Source organism: Aptenodytes patagonicus, chromosome 2 (genome assembly GCF_965638725.1).
Source record: "Aptenodytes patagonicus chromosome 2, bAptPat1.pri.cur, whole genome shotgun sequence".
NCBI lineage: Eukaryota > Metazoa > Chordata > Aves > Sphenisciformes > Spheniscidae > Aptenodytes > Aptenodytes patagonicus.
In genome coordinates this window covers 132,817,564-132,835,434 of record NC_134950.1, presented here as the reverse complement: position 1 = coordinate 132,835,434, position 17,871 = coordinate 132,817,564, and the positions used below count along the sequence as shown (strand labels likewise).

The window sequence follows — 17,871 nt, the reverse complement described above, 5'->3', positions numbered from 1 at the left end:
ATAAAAGAGCTTTTACAGCTCTATGCTGTAGGCAAGCAACTATGACTATTTTAAAATCATGGATAAAAGGTCAGATTAGAAGAAAGAGAGGTTGATCTAAAAGAAAAAATCCACCTGGAAAACTCAGCTAAGAAAAAGTCACCCACCCAAGACTTCTTCAGGAAGAGGAAAACCACAGCAAGGGGCAGGTTACTAGAGAACAAGAGAAATCTAGTCAGTAAAATCTACCTTAAAAATAAGACAGAGGGACTTGTATCTTAAAGCTCATGCAACATGAATTCTCACTAACATGAAAAATTCTTAAAATCCACATCTGGGGAAAAAGAACACACTTACTTTTAGTAGAGGAATTCAAAAAAGGACCCTATTTATTCTTAAGGGAGCAATACTTCACTTGCACACACAAGTTTACTAGACTGACCACTACAACAAGGAAGAGTGCTGATCAGCATCTGCCACTGCAAAATTACAATGCAAAACAAGAACGAACTTTTGAGAAAGTTGTCACACACACACAGAGCAGACCTTTATGAAAAGCCCTATTGTTCAGGGTCTTGGGAACCTGCTGACATGGAGTGAAGGAATTATGTTGATGAGTTAGCTGCAGGGTTACTTGTCTGGTAGATTGAGCCACAAAGATTATGCTTAAAATGACTTGCAGTATTCACTGAATTCCCTTGTTTAGGGCCCTGCCACAAACTAGCTGACAGCTATATAGCATAGCCTGTTTGATTCCTTTATGGCAATAATCTAGCTGAACTACTGTGCCATTTTTGGTTACATTGTGCATTATCACATTTGCAAACGTGAGCAGCACAGAACATAAATAGGATACAGACTTCCTGAGAGTCTTATGAAACAACCCACGTTGTCAGTGTGTTGAAAACCACCTCTTAACAGAAGTTCAGAATGTGAGTGACAGTCATGGAGAAGTAATCAAAATTTTAGACGGACAGGGTTACATTACTTGCAAAGAATAGAATATAATGAAAAGCAAGTCCACCATCATTGCGCAGTGAAGGTAAAAGATCACGTATCTAACATAAGAACCCAATGCAATGTACAATGTGGAATGGAGAGAAAAGCTGTTCATTTGGAAAAAAAAAACCGCTAGGATGGATAAGAGGGAAAACTTAGTCAGAGGTACAAAAGCTTACTGACTTAGACAAACAGTAACATGAAATTGGTCAACCACATTTTTCCATTTGCAAAATATCCTATATTTAATTTTCTCAGACCTGTTTAGTTAGTTTTATAAAACGCAAGGGAAGGAAAGCTGTAGCAAAAAAACCCCCACCCAACAATAACTGAACTGTTGGCAGTTTTCACGGGTTTGAAAGACCAAAGTAATAATTCTCAGTATGTCAAAGGCTACATCTAGAAGCTTTGACATTCCTCTCTGCTCCCCATATTAGCTAATTACCTCTGACAACTCAATAAGTTTGCTTAAAAGGTGGATATAATTTTGCATGCCTGCTACTTAAAAAATGTGAAGCAGCTGAATTCAAGCCCTTCCTTAAAGCTTTTCTTAACTTTTGGAGGTACCACTAACAGTACACAAGGAATTCATAGAATCATGAAGGTTGGAAAAGACCTTTAAGATCATCGAGTCCAACCGTCAACCCAACACCACCATGCCCACTAAACCACGTCCCTAAGCACCTCATCTACACGTCTTTTAAATACCTCCAGGGATGGGGACTCCACCACTTCCCTGGGCAGCCTGGTCCAATGCTTGACCACTCTTTCAGTAAAGAAATTTTTCCTCATGTCCAATCTAAACCTCCCCTGGTGCAACTTGAGGCCATTTCCTCTCGTCCTATCGCTAGTTACTTGGGAGAAGAGACCGACACCCACCTCGCTACAACCTCCTTTCAGGTAGTTGTAGAGAGTGATGAGGTCTCCCCTCAGCCTCCTTTTCTCCAGACTAAACAGTCCCAGTTCCCTCAGCCCCTCCTCATGAGACTTGTTCTCCAGACCCCTCACCAGCTTCACTGCCCTTCTCTGGACACGCTCCAGCACCTCGACGTCCTTCTTGTAGTGAGGGGCCCAAAACTGAACACAGTATTCGAGGTGCGGCCTCACCAGTGCCGAGTACAGGGGCACGACCACTTCCCTGCTCCTGCTGGCCACACTATTTCTGATATAGGCCAGGATGCCATTGGCCTTCTTGGCCGCCTGGGCACACTGCCGGCTCACGTTCAGCCGGCTGTCGACCAACACCCCCAGGTCCTTTTCCGACAGGCAGCTTTCCAGCCACTCTTCCCCAAGCCTGTAGCGCTGCATGGGGTTGTTGTGGCCGAAGTGCAGGACCCGGCACTTGGCCTTGTTGAATCTCATACAGTTGGCCTCGGCCCATCGATCCAGGCTTTGCACAAGCTCTGCCTATAGACAGAGCACAACGAATTAACAGGCTTTGCACAAGCTCTGCCTATAGGTAAGTATGCATTTGTTGTAAGACCAAGAGTAGTCTTAGACACATCCCTACAATAGGAGAAATACACACATTCCAGCTAATTAGCAAAAACTGAAGACCTTACTTCTGTTCTGCTATCACAAAGAGTAAGCATGTTTGAAATTGCAATCTTCTTACTCACTAGTGTCCTTAAGTTCACAAAACAGCAAAATCTAGAAGCAAATCTAGCAGCCTAAAACTTGGATTGTAGAGCTTTTATTGATTCAGTCAATCTTTCACAATTCCTACAGCGAAGGGGATTATTATGATATTTTTTTGAAGACCTTTGAAGTGGGCAGTTTTGAAAGAAAATTTTTAAAAAAAAGAGTTATTTCTAAAGAGAGCTACTCTATAACATCGATATTTGCTAGACTTGTTTGAATGAACACACTCTCTTCCTCTGAAGGTGGAAAAAAAATCTTGAACTTTAAAGAAAAACTAACAACTAAATTTATGCTTAGGTCTGTCCAAAGGAGAGCAGTTAAAGGACTGTGCAAAGCTACCAGACAGCCTTTAGACCCAACAAAACAATTTAAATCAGTATCTTGTTTTAACTTAGTGCTGAGTGCGACGAAAATGCAATGATAAGCGATTGCTTGCACTACTCCCAGAACAACTGAAGATGTTATTATTCTGTGCTGGGAGGAAACAGGAATAATTTCGGTAAAAATCTGGAGCCTGTATGTTTCTGTACACCACTGTACTTGCAAAACTTCAGGCTAGCTAATGAAGAATTATGCAGTACCATAGACTAGCAGAGGCCAAAGTACGCATCTAATTAGGGCTTAAGTACCTACTTTAAAAAAAAAAAAAAAAAGGAGGTATTACCCCACTCCAGCCCCTTGTCTGAAAGTGCATGTTCACCACATTGCAACAAACTTTACCTTCATTTAAAAAAAAAAAAAATTCAACATTTAAAGGGAAGGCTTGCAGATACTGGTTAGCAGAATGAGTCTACAAACTGCGGTGTGCTAGGCAAAGGGATTGTGCTCCCTGCTTCCAAAAGGACTGGCAAAAGAGTCCAGTTTATGACTGCATTCTAGAAAAGGCATTAAACTGGTTAATCATGGGGTGGGAGAGGGATCATAATAGATTATATACAGCTTAAATATACCCTTCAGCAAATTACGACAATCTCAAAGAGTAAGATATGGGGCAGAGAGACTAAAAGAATCAAGTACTCTAACATTAAGCTCTTAGAAAGTATTCTCCTTTAAGGATACAAACACTCCAGAGCAGCTTTTGGAAGTTCTTCCACAATAACAGAACTTTTTTCTCATTTCCAGTTCTATGGAGAGAAGCTTTAAAAAAAACCTGCTCTGAAGTTTTCTTCTTGTCTTATTGTCACATTTCTGTTCTGTATACTAGCACAGGTCTACAACAGTGCTACCAATGTAGCACTGCAATTAACAGCAGTTAGTGCTTTTGGACAGGGGGAGGGGATTTCTTCATATCCAAGATTAAACCATTTAATAATGCATGAGTTGTACTAGATGTTGGTAGCAACAGGAATCAAGAGAACATTAACTGTTAGAAAGAACAGCACCAAATCCTCTGAAATTTGGAAGTTGTCCCACTTGAAAGACAGAATTAAAAACTGGCACTGGCCTTAGGATGTCCTCTGGGGAAGCAACAATTATATCCATAAAGGACCTGAGAGACACCAGCCTGGTGCAGAACACCTAGTGTCCTCAGCTTTCTGCACAGCCACAGGGACAGGAGGAGGCTGAATGCAAGGAACCGCACAGCTCCTGCTTTCCCAGCTGCCAGCCAGAGCAAGAACCTATGGACTCTAAAAGCTCCCGACAGTGCAGATCAGGCTCTGTGTCCTCTGCTAAAATGGCTACCCCCACCAATCCTTGTCTTTCCTTCTGCTGCCTCAGCCTCTTCATTCCACCTTCACTGTACCTTCCCCTCTTCCTGTCCTCTTGTTTCATTTGCCCCCTTGCTTCACCCTTCCACATCTGCTTATCCTTTCATTTCCCGTCATTGAAGTGAGACTGCAGTAACAGACTATAATTAAAATTACTTCCAGCAGGGTCACTTTCAACCTGCATCCATGGCATCAGCGTCCAGCTTCAGGACTCCACATCCAGCCTGGATTCAGAGAGAAGCCACAGCACTGAAAATTGACCATGATGCAGGTGCCTCAGCTGCAGAACATGTCAAAGCCAGCTGTATGTACCAGAGTTATGTTTGGCTTACAAAGCTTATGCTCTTGTTTTCCTCCTCTCACATTCCCTTATTAGAGCACAAGTTCTTTGAGGCAAAGGTTTCTGGCTACATCTTTTGCAACATGCCTAGCATAGTCAGGCCCCATTACAACTGTCAAACAACAACCATGAATGAAAACAATTCATATGGCAAGTGAAAAACTTTGAAAATTTGCTTCTAGTTCCAGTTAGCCAGGATATTTTTCCCTTAAAAGGAAAAGGCAAGCGATAGGCTACACAGTGCAGGAATCTGAGATGTGAACAGTTCAGCCTGTCTGCTGGAGAAAGTACAGATCATGGATTTTTCCTCAATTAAACAAGAAAGTTATATTCAGAGTTCCATTTTCAGGACTCTCAAAAATCTTGTCTCCTTTCTACTCAAGAGATGTTTGAGTGAAGGGAACAAGGACTCCACAATCTGACAAGAAAACAAGCATTCATTTCTCCTGATAATAATAGTTTCTCACAGTTCGAATGTAACAATTCACCCTTACCTCAACTTTGCTTCCCGGATCATGAGCGGCAGCAGCGAAGTAGACCACCTCCTGTACTTCATCCCTAGGCCGTGCAGAGTTCTTTCCAAACACCACCAGCCCATCTTTAGAACATGGGGGAAAGGCTACAAAACAGTAACTTGGGGGAGCTGCAGCCATCCTAGAAAGTAAAGGAGTAAACAAACAGAAGTAGTGTTTGCTGAACTCATAATTGCATGCATTAGAGAATCATTCAGTCTACTACTATTTGTTGTAGGAAAGAGACAATGCATTCCCTCTATCTGTCAGTTGATTGTGCAATGATAATGGAAGAACAGGTCAGCTCAGAGGAAGCTTATCTGGATTTAATAAAAAGAATTATACTATTTTCAGACATTTTTCACCCAAGCCTTTTGAGGGCATAAAGAGGAATAAAGGCAAGATCACTGTACCTTAATGAGTCTACTTAGTCCCCACAGAAAGAAAAAAGATATTCTGTACTGGAGCTGTTCGGGAACATATGACCTAGATGTATTCTGCTGACTCAGACAAGTGCCGAGACACAGAATAATTTTAAATAATTTACTCTCTCTGCTCCCATGCAGTTTAAAATTTTAAAAAAGGAAAAAGAAAACATGTTTGAGGGATTCTTGAGGGAGGACAATGGTGTAACTAGAAACAGAATGAAGATACAGCACAATTATATCAAAAACTGTCCATCAATTTATCTACTCAGATCAGAGAGAGACCAAAGCACTAATTGCACTTTATTTCCTCTGTGGTTTGTCTGCATTGCTGCTCTTGCCTAAAGTTAATTGATTGCAGTTTATTTGTTTATGCAGGCTAATGTGAATACTCTTTAAAATGCTTATAGGATAGCACAAACATTTTAAGATTTTAAGTGTTTGCAATGACAATATATTAATAAAAAAATGTAAACTGCTTCAGGACTATGACACTACTGTAGCTGGTCTTGTGTACATTGTCACATCTGACATTTTTTCCACCATTCAGGAAAACTTTTGGCACATACACCTACAAAAGAAAAAGGTGGGGTGTTTATTGCTTGTTAAAATAGCACTCAACACAGATGTCTGCGATTTCTTCATAGATCTTATCATTGCATCAGAAATTCCAGACCCAAAATGAACAAGTACGTTCCTCTTCTCCCTCCACGATATCCTGAACAAGTAAAAATATCTGCACACATTTGGACTCCTTAGAAACAACCAATACAATCAAAAGTTTCCCCCAAAAAGCTGCTAATTTATTTGAAAGACAATGCTGGGGGTGGGGGTGTGTGCAAAGCTGGTTTTGATCATTAACTTGGACATCTTTCAAACCATTCAAATTTGACTTATTTTTTTAAAGCAGTACCATTTGAGCACACACTTCTCACAGAATAGCAGGCTTCCAATATTAAACCAAAGAAAGAATGCCTTTTGGATAAAGGCTATCCATAAAGTGGTAATTGTTTGTGAAGAAAACACTTAAGAGTTTGCCTACAGACTATGAACAGGTCACACTGACGCTCAACCTTGCAAAACAACTTCAAGAGAAGATGTGTCCTCTACCAACATAATGAGGGGTGATGAATTGTCTAGGGAACTCACACCACCTTTTAATTTAGGTAAGTTACATACAAGAACAATCAGCCGGTTGAGTTGAAAATGCATTAGGAAACAAACCAACCCCTTTTTACAAGCAGAGTTTTGACCAGTGGGAAGGGACAAGCTACCGTAAGCTGGAATGACTTCAGCTGATAAAATACATCTGGCAGAGGACACCTACCTGCAGACTTGCATATTGTGCCAGTAAGTCTCAGTACATTATTGGTTCTAGCTGAGTGTCTTGCAGACAGTCATGGAGACAAAGCCCCACTTTAATTACCACTCTTATCACTTGCGAGTCATCAGAGCATTTGTGATTAAACTGAAATGCAACGTGTAGAGCGTTGCCCAAGCTTCATCACTAATGAAACCATTTAGTATTTTGCTATGAATTATTCTGAGTATGTACATTTATTTTGCTGCATTGGTGATGTCAACGTAACTGCTTTCCAGCACCCTAAGAGTTCACATCTACCTTCAGATTAAGTCATCATTTAGTGCTCTAAATTTGTCTTCTGATGCCTTGTCAGACCAGCCAAAATCTTGAATAACTTGCAGGCTTACTGTGGATCTCAGTATTCAGAAGAAGTATTTTCTTTATTCTAAACACAAACTAAGTGGATTTATTTGAAATACATAAGGCAGCAGAAAGACATTAGACATCCAACAACCTAGAAAGAAAGGTTAAAGTGATACACAGTACTAATTTTTATTACACGAAGTTCTTCAACTTACATATCAAACATATTGCCAGGTAGGCTTAAAAAGATGCGGTAGGAATGCTTCAGCACTGTGTTTGTTACTGAACGAATTGGAAGGTATGCAAGGCAGACTTTTACATACCTACAGACTGAGTAGGCAGGGAAAAGAATTAAAAACCTGTCGGTATCTAATATTCTACAGACTCCCGAAGTCCTTCTCGGAATAAATCAGGCTCATTTGTATTTGTGAGGGTTTTGATTTTTTCCTTTAGATATACCAACAGTTACTGAACCAAAAACAAATTGCCATTTTGGTAATGCTTTTTAAGTATGAAAGTATGAGTAAGCTACTCTATAACTAGACTTCACCTCAACACACACTATTTCATACGGGGGGTATATAACAGTTAAACACTGCAAGCTGAATGTTACAACCTTGTACTGCAAACATGATTGTCCTAAGAGTTGGCACTGGGATCTTAAATTAGGCTTCTAGAGAAGGAAGCTAGCTAGCAGTCTACTACAGTTTAAATCTACTCAGTTTGCCAGGTAGCAGTTTTTCCTAGAACCTCATTTGGTTCATTTTAAATATGGCAAGGATGGCAGTTTCTCAGATACACCCACAACCTGTGTTTGTTCAGAACACTACTGAACTTCATCTTCCTCCATCATGTAACTAAAGCAGTCTGCTAGCAGCTACCTATCTAAGCAGGACATATCTATTTGCCTACTTCATTTTCCTTTTTTCTTAATTCAACTTCAGGTTGTCCTCATTCTCATTTTCATGCATTTGCCACCTCTTTGCCCTCTCACAAGATACCACCCTGACTCAATACCAAACAAGCATCTTTCATCTACAGGAGGAACAGAATACTCCTCCTTCACAGCACCTCTGATAAATCAGGCTGACTTACAAAACCACCTACTGTTAATCCCTGCTCTTTTTTCACAGATTATTTCAGGCAATCCTGAAAACCTTAGAAAACACTGGGAATGACTGCAAACAGATCTCAAAGAATACCTTGTTGCCCATTCACAGCCACAGTTCTTTACCACAGAGCATGTTAGCATACAGGCCTGATTTTCTCAACAGATCATACCTCAGACCTACATTTTGGTGTAGACAGAGGTAAACCTACACTGCATGTCAACAGGCCCTAGATTTGATTGCAGACCATTACATTCATGGATGGGCCACTGCAAGTTAAGAGAAACAGGGACCATACAGTCTATTATAGGCTATATCCAAAACCATTCTGCATACGAAAGCACTAGAAATAGACAAAGAGCTGTACATTATGCTATGCCACTACATAATAACTGCTGCAGTTTCAGGTAGTTAACGGGCATCATGCTTGGTTGACCTGGAATCAGGACAGGCACAAAGGTTGGAAAACCAGTTCTGGGCAACAGCCACAAGGTAATATACTCCACTTGCTATCTTTTTATTTGACAAAAATGTACTATGCAATATTGCACGTGGACATATTTTTTCTAGAGTCTCCTGGTCACTATGGCACTTAGCTTAGTTTGTGTTCAGACACTATGAAGCAGCTTTGCTTAACAAGTTCCTTTATTAAGATCTTCTCTCATTGTGATAAATCTCATTTAGAGACTGCCAAGCCAAATTAATTCTATGAACAAATCACCATTACTGTCAATGGTAAAACAGACGAGCTCATAAGTACTTTGATGCAGAAAGAAAGGAGTAACATCCACTGGGCAATGTCTGGCTCCAAACATCACAATGTGAAACAACAGGTACGACGATTATCAGGGCTTTATAAACATGGCTGAACATCACTATACTCCTGAATTAGGGTGAACATGGAGGTGCTATTGCCTAGCACCACCTCAAGAAAACTAACCCATAAATCTTTATAGACATAAAATACTAACCTTCCAGTTGAAAATATCAAGATCTGGAACATTTCACTCTAGAGTATTTTCCATTTCACAGTATGAGGATCTTACAAATGCTAACGTGTATTAAGAAGGGTCACAAATTCTAATTAGAACAACTTGCAGTACTAGTGTCATAATTTGTCCAGAATCAGACTTGCAGAGTGGTCAACAAGGAATAAAATTGTTATTCTTTAAGTCTGTACATAAACGTTGTGACATAATCTAATGAAAGCTTTGTTTAAATGTCATTTTTCACTTATAAAAAAGGAACAGACAAATAATGCTGTTATAGCAACAGACACACAGGACAGATTGCAGAATCCCTCCCCTCATGAACACTTGACTGTCAGAGACTGAAAACATGCTCCTAGTAGAATAGGGACAGGCATAAATTATTCTGTGTGGTTTGGAGCCTTCCTCCCAACCCAGGAAAACTGAAATAGCTATGTATCCACAACAAAGCACTCTGAGCTTAGCAAGTCAGAGTCCAAACTGAAGAAAGGAAGATTTTCATACTAACTTGGTCAAGACATTTTTGGATTTTTTTCCAGAATAACACTGTGTACTGCTTCTCTGAAAGCTGCAATTTGGTACTGAAATAATCTTTTCTAAAGTTCAAGAATTTGACTGCTACAATAAAATTACTTCTCAGAAAAATAACTTTATCCTCCCATATCAAATAGACATCAGCTCTTTTCAAGCCAATTAATTTTCCTTGTTTGTCAAAATACCCTGAAACCATTAAGCACGAAGTAATTACCAATTTTACAAAGTTACAAATTATGTGAAAACTGGCTTGCCAACAGTAGCTTTCATAGTTCTATGTCTTATTAAAAAAAAATTACCAAAAATAATAATTCAATATTATGAACTATTAGTTTTTTAAGCTCTTCTAATAACTTATTGTTCAAGCAATTCCAAAGCTTATTTCTAAAACAATAAAACTGCTTTTGTCAACAGCAAGTTTTTTTCTCTGTCTTTTCTTTCAATTGGAAAACAAAACAATAGGCTTATAATGGAAGTGCAGCACTCACTAGGAAGCAGTGGGCAATAAAAAGGATTAGTGTGAGAAAACAGGGTCAAAAAAAAGGGTCTGTCTTGAAATTTAACTCATGCTTATTGAACTGAACCAATATTCGGTCTTCATACTTTTTTAATTGCTGCTAACTTAATGCCCTGCAACTGTACCTCAAGAAAAGCTAAAGATGCCCCTGAAGCCACATATAAAAACCCTTTGGTTTTAATACAAGTTAGGTTAGCTGGGTTTTCTGAAATGTTAATTAAGATTTATGGTTAATGTTAATTAAGATTTACACCAAATGAAAAAAATTTTAAGTAGCTATTCCTATGTGTAGAGCTACTCCTTTCTGGACAAGGCATCTACGACATGTTAAGTGATGCACATGTACAAACAGCTCTACCCTTAATACGCTATGAAAAATTTTTGTTTTCTACACCAGTATAGTCTCTTGCCTAAAAATTTAGTAATACCCAGTCACCATCATACAAAGCAATACCAGACCAGTAAAAGATACTACATGAAAAGTCAGCTACCGCCATTACAGCTCCTCTTCACAAGAAATCAAAACAAAGCTCAAGTGGATATTAAGGAAGAAAAGTTCAGTGAGACCAAGTAGTCAGCACTGACAACAGAAAAGCATTCACCTCATGTTATGAGTAGAATTTAACTGTAAATTTGCCTTGTATTGATATGATTTGACTCACAAGCTGGCAAAACTTGAGCTTGATCAAGCCAATCCTTCACCTAGGAGCATAACTGCTGCATTCATTACTCAGCATAGCTATGCTAGCAAGTCTTCCAGCATGGACGGAACCACGAACACCACACTTCACTTTCATTCAGCTTAGTGAGGTTGCAGAGATAAATCACACAAACTTGTCTTTCAAACATTTTCTAAGTTTGTCTTCAAGAATTTTGTTGGCATAATTGTTGAGCTTTCTGAAGCACAGACATAACCAAAGTGTTGTACAGGGTGAAGCTTAAACCTCTCCTAATGCCCAGTTTTTCAAGCACACCTGTGTTTGTCCTAGATAACCCATTGTTAATGCTGGTGTTAATCAACATCATGTTTTCAAGACAGTGCGAGTGTCCACAAAAACAAGGGTGGGAGGGTTAACACTTGAAGTTTCATCTCAGACCTTCACAGCAGTTTGGTCAGAACACCAGTTTTACTGATCATATAGCCTAATTTTTCCACCCTCACGTCTATAGCTTCTTCAAATTAAAGCTGGTCTGGAACAGGTGCTTTAGGTACCAGAAATACAGAGGCTGCTAAACTCCTTGCTGATAAGTTCTGAGTGCATTCTGGTGATGACAGCATTTTCTTTAATGTTTATATTGCAAAAGATATTTGAGCTCTTTTTAAAGTCCAGAGAGCACATTAAACCTTTTACAAAGACATACAACTTGTTTCTGTGTGTTAAACGATGACTTTTCCTCACTATATTTTGGGCTTTTATAAAACAGAAACCCAGCTGTGCTAATACTTCTGAACTATTTCAGAAATGTTTAAAGATTTCAATAAATCTGTTTTCATTGCTACCAGAAAGGGTAAGTGACCTAACCTGCAAGAAACACTTACAATGAAAAACTGAAAGGCAGCATCTGAGCAAAGGTGCTCAGATTTGGATCAAGGCTCTCTCATTAGGAAGGGAAAATATATCGAATAGGCCACACATTACTTATTCTCAACTCTTCCATATTTTTAACAGGGAGGCAGGAGAAAGGTCAGTTACAGCTGTGAAAACTTTGTTCAGTGTTTAGTTGTTGATTTTAAACCTCTATTTTAACCTTCAAATAAAGATGTTTCCTGTGCCTGAGACAAGCTTGTATTTCTATTTACAAATCAAGCCTAGTGTCTTATGCATGGAGACATGTGATCTCTGCATCCTGCAGAAAAGCAATGTTTCCAAAAACAGAAATGAAAAGCAAAATTCATTCAGCTGCAGGCACAGAACAAAGACAGCGAACTGAAAGGCACAATAATAATATTGTTCCCATCTTAGGAAACAGTGAAAGGTTATTTTTTTTAATTGACAATTTGGACAGTTTTAATGCATGATTTATCAGGAGAGACGAAGGTTGCATTTATTAAGAAATCAGAAAGCAGAGACTGTTCCTGAATATAAAGCACAAAACCATGCCAGATCTGTGTGTCCCTATTGCTTGGACATTTCATTAGACCTTAGTCAAACTGTTTGACTCTTTCCTTACCACCAATGGATGATGATACCAATTTACCACTTGAAGGTGCCACGCTCAACTTTGATTGTGTCTCTGTCCCTCTAAGCTGTGTCTGAGAAGGTATCTAAGAGGAGTTAATCAGCAGCTGAAACTTGCAAGCCATGCTCAACTTTTCTCTTTTTTTTTTTTTTTTTTTACATTAACTACATGCTGAAAATTTCTCAAGAATTTGCTCAAAATGAGCAACATCTCAAACTTCTACTCAGAGATTTGGGATGCCCATTTTCTCCAGTAAGTTTACTTTTATTTTTGAATTACAAGTAGCAGCAATTCCCTACACAGGCATAAAATCAAGTTGCATTTCAAAGCTTTCCTAAGCAGCACACCCCCTTCGGTCATTTAACTGAGCAAATGCATAATAGGCCTGGAAAGAACTGGAAATATTTCTCTTGCTGTATGTGGGAAAATTTGGAATATTCCTGGCAACAGCTCCCAGGTTTCTTAAGACTGTCTAACAAATTAGATACTGGACATCAAATGAGCATGGTAAAGCTCTTCAGCATTTAAAGTCCTAACAAATGGTAAGATTTCAGCTGTTACAGAAGTTTACAGTCCCTTGACCAACCAGTTCTATTTTAATTGTCTGACACACCCTCGTCCAACCTTTCAAAGTAAGCATCTTTCAAAAGAATATAGGATCTTATTTTTTGCCTCAAGTAATCTGAATTATGTTAATGAAAACATAGTTCTATTTAAAAACAAATCAGGGTCAGTCATCCAGAAGACAACAGATTCCAGTCTCATTTCCATCACAGGCTGTGCATAGAGGGAAAATTCATTATTTATACAGACTTTTCACTGAGTGGATGTCAATGCACTTAATTAAGTCTCCAAGCAGTCACAGAACTCTACTCCTTTTGTAGCTGCTATTACAGCCTGCAGTCTAAGGTCATATTTGTAACACTCTCCATTTCGTAGAGAAGCACCTGTTTTCCTGCTTCTGCCACTGGGGCAGAGACCCTTGTTAGGAGCTGCTGGCATCTAAAGCATCTTCGTACAACACAACTTCACAATGAGAAGTCACTAACTGCTGCATAATACTTAGCCATGTAGCTTTCCCTCTTTGTAGAGCCAGCACAATCCAGTTTTGCGGTTCAGTTAGGTCTTGATCACTGCACAGGAGAGACTGTCCACCTCCACACGCAACTCACTAATGCACACTGACTGGTAGTCATTTCAAATTAGCAACATCGTTATGTTAACAAGAGGTAAAATAAAAAGCATCAAAGTACCTTGTTGGAAGTCTCAGTTTAGTTTAAAATATAACCTAAAACAACAGCAAGTGTTGCAATACTAGCAAAAACATTTGTAAACGTTAGGATGTAATGCAACACATTGTGGCAGAAACCAGCCATTTGGGTACCTTACGGAGAGGCAGGTGTAGATAGCAATTCTGTGCACTTTCTCAATTTGCTGAATTTACAGAAAGAGAAGGCCAATAGACTACAGGGACAATGTCCAGCTTCACAACTCTTCAAGTACATAATAAATAAATTCTTACTGGAAGCTTCTAGCATAAACTAGCACACTTTCCCACATGCAAGCTGCGTAAAGCATTGATGGTTGATGACTTTTGAAGGGGAGGGTGGATAGCCAAATTCAGTACACCTTACCAAAAATACCAAACTCAGCAAGAGTAAACAAATGGCACTTAAGCCATGCCCTACTTTACCAAGAAAAAAAGTTACAAATGTCTTCCAAAAAAGGAAGTTACCATAAAAATCTCAAACTCTAAGCATCAGAAATACTTTCTGGGGAGGACAAAACCTACTCATATCAATAAAGGATTTCCATCTACCACATTTACCTCAATATAACACCTGTCTTTTCAGACTATGTAAGCTCTGGGATCTAAACTGCTTGGAAAAGTTCATAGCACTATGAATGGTTTAAGTTAACTTCAGTCTTGATTCATCTTAAATCAGTTGAAATCCTGTGTTCACAGAGATCAACTTCCTAAATATATATGATTGAGGGTTTGTTTTGAGGTTTCTTTTTGTTTGGCTGGAGGGTTTGGCATGCATGTTATGAACAAACCAGCATGCTTAGAGGTGCTTTAAATTCCTAATTCTAAAACAGCTTTTAGACAAATAGCTGAAACAGTAATAGTCTGTAACCAAATGAGTCAGTCACTCCACTTCCCACAAGTTCATGTATTTATTATCTTCTGAACTACTGAGTAAATTTAGTATACACAGATAGTTTGCATCACAGAATTTACAGTGTCCTGCAGCACAACCATTTCTCTGGGATTACTGAAGTTTCATATCTTACAGGTATGGATGGCTTTACTCAGTTTTAAGGACATTTTTCACAGGGCTAGATTTATACGTATGTGCACTCGTAGGACCAGAGAGCCCTAACAAAGCTGTCTTCTGCTTGAGATGCTGGTTTAATATGATTTCCCCCCCCTCTAATTATCAGTACTGGAGAAAATGTCTTTTTTTTTTAAAAGCAGATTAATCACAGCCTCTAGTAGCACAGATAAAGATCTCAGGTTTGTAGACTTTTGCAGGAAGGTATGTCTGCTCATCATCCCGCTCAGGTGAATAAAACCATCACATACCTACCTGAGCTTAACAGTATGCTTAGAAATGCACATGAAAGCATCTAGATTTCAAGATGACTATATGAAAAGACACCTTCAAAAAAAAGAAAGGGGGACACAACCCACGCCAGGTCCTTACAGAGCAGAAGGGAAAGCAGCAGCTAGTAGAGAGAGCAGCCAGGGAAGACAGCGACCGGAGAGCCTTGCTTCCAACTGGAAGGCAAGGGACAGTCGGGGACAGCGTTTGCCGATGCCAGCACCAAACACCAAGTCCTCCCCCCGCCGCGGGACCCCCACCCGCACCACCGGGGCGCAGCCCCCGCCGGGCCCGCCGCCCCCGCGGGCCGGAGGAGGCCTGCGGGGCAGCCATGTTACGCGATGCCCGCAGCCCCCGCCCAGGGTGGCGCGGTGCCTCCCGCTGCCGCGGGAGCAGGTGCGCGGAGGCGCCGAGGGACATCGCCGCCGGGGGACGGCGCCCGCACGGACTCCGGGAAACCGGCTCTGCGCCATCCTCCCCCGCCATTCCCGGCGGCCCCCGGCCCCCTCCCACCACCACCACCACCACCACAGCGACCGCCGCCCGGCGCTGACGGGGCGAGCCCCGCCGGGCAGGTCGCTGCCCGCAGACCCCGCACCCTCCCCCCTTGCCGAGCAGTAAGGCACCGGCCCGGCCCCGCCGCTCAGAGGAGGAAGGGGACGGGGAGATGCCGCCCTGCCTCGCAGCGTTACCGTTACCGTACCTCAGCGCGCCTCACGCTCCGCTCCACTCCCCTCAGCCTGGCGGCGGCGGCCCCTGCCGGTGGGAGCAGGCGCGGCACGCGGCCCCCTCCCCCCTGCGCGCGCAGCCGCCGCCGAACTGCTCCGCGCGGCGAGTCCCGGCCGGTGCGGCGGCGGAAGGCGCGGCGGTGGTGCGATCCGTTCCCGCGTGGGTCGGCGCCGCTCGGCCGGCCCACCGCGCCCTCCTCCGGCGTCGCCTGGGCGAGGGTTGCCCCACGGTCACCGCGGGCCTCGGGGACCGCTCGTTTCTGGCGTTTCCCCGCGGAGCTGGCCGGCTGCCCTGTTGGCACCAAGCCTTCCCGCAGAGCCGTTCCTGCCCTTGCCCAGGGTCTTCCCGGCGATCCCCCGCCCCCCGTGAGAGAGAGCGCCGGTCCTGGCTGCTGGCGGCCGCCTGCTACCCTCAGGGCGGAATGCGGTGGGTGCCGGGGCCTCGCGTGGGTGGGTGTACCCTCAAATGCCACACCAAGGCAGAGGCCATCAAAGCGCGAGGACATGAAAATGGGGCCAAGAAGAAGCGTCCACGCTTCGCATGCGTGGGTGGAGAGGGGTGCACGCGTCCTCCGCCACAGCTGCACCCTTCCCGTTAGGTGTTGGAAGAGGAGGGGCTTGTCTATTCAGTTCTAGTCATGTAATTGGATGGGTAACCTGTGTTCCTCTGTCTCACACACAGGATAAGTCTAGAAAGTAAAGCAGGTAGTTTAAAATGTCGCTGCTACCTCATTAACCAGTCAAACCGCTGGATAAGGAGTCCACCAAACTTTGCAAAGCTGAGGGGATGACCTCGCGATGGAGTGGAGGACTTCTCTGCTGGCCGCGTGTGAAGCGTCACGGCAGGCTCCTGCCCCTCCAGCGGCTGAACCCCTGGCGACCTCTCGGCTCTTTGGGTGCAAGAGCACCAGCACCGCCAGGCCCAGAGCAAGATGGCACTGACTGTCCCTTTGAGGCCCTGTGCAGAGCACAGCATGCCTCGGCCATGGCGCATGGAGTAGGTGGCCTGCTCTGTTTGCCAAACCCACCCAAATGGGGCTGTGCCGTGTGCTCCGTCCTTGGCACACAACCTGTGCCTCCGTAGAGAGGTGAAAATAGTTTCACTGCTAGTTGTAATCATGCAGGTCTATGGCTACCCAGTTAAATGGCTCTGGTTTAGGAAAACAAACATGGTTTGCTGGTGTGAGGCAGCACCTTTACGTTTCTATCTCTCTCTTCAAGGACAGGAACCTTGCTGCACGCTCCACCTATGCCTGCCCCAGACCAGACACTTAGTGCGGAGAAGGGACTGCCAAGTATGTCTGATGGGAAGATAGGTTAAAAGGAGGGTGGGGAGGAGGTCAGAAGGCAAGGATGAGCCAGTAGGCAGAACAAAGAGCATTAAAAACTAGAGCGTTTCAGCGTAAGAGCAGGAAGAAGCAAGTATGGTAGGTTGGTGCAACAGTGTGGAACCTGGGAAAGGCACAGAAAATAGAGGAATCTATAAAAGAGCTTTGTGCCTAAGTCCAAGAGGTTTATTCTCAGCTATTGCCTCATTTCATAGGTTTTAATGCTTTTTGCCAGCAAAACTAATTACCTGAAAGTACCCTGTCAGTACATCCTCCATAGTGCTGCACAACTTGGCGGTCAGAGTTGGGTTCCTCAGGATATTTGCTTTTTTTCATATTTCTCTTCAGGAGCCTAACTCATTGACATGGGCCAAGCCAGCCTAACGGAATCAATTGCCACAAAAAGCACAGGACTGACAGTCCAAATTTCAGTTAGTACTACGTCATGCACTTCTACAACATAGGAATCAAGACACTTAAATATCACACTGCTTATTAGATCAGTAGATGTAGTTTAGTAATCTGGCAAAAGAAAACAAAAAGCCGACAGATCTGCATATGGGACCCTACATGAAAAGAAAATTTAGAAGGAAAAATCCTGGAACCAT

At 42.2% G+C, this 17,871-nt stretch overlaps 1 protein-coding gene across 1 annotated transcript in view; it reads right to left on the bottom strand.

Moving 5' to 3' along the window:
• SCRN1 (secernin 1) overlaps nt 1-15,993 on the bottom strand; it is a 39,442-nt gene extending 23,449 nt beyond the window's left edge. The window contains exons 1-2 of the mRNA XM_076331263.1: nt 15,911-15,993; nt 5,163-5,322 (exon numbers count right to left, since the gene is read on the bottom strand). Coding sequence (XP_076187378.1) covers nt 5,163-5,321 — 159 coding nt within the window. The 5' untranslated portion in view covers nt 5,322; nt 15,911-15,993. The remainder of the gene's footprint in view (nt 1-5,162; nt 5,323-15,910) is intronic.
• Nucleotides 15,994-17,871: the final 1,878 nt, after the last annotated feature.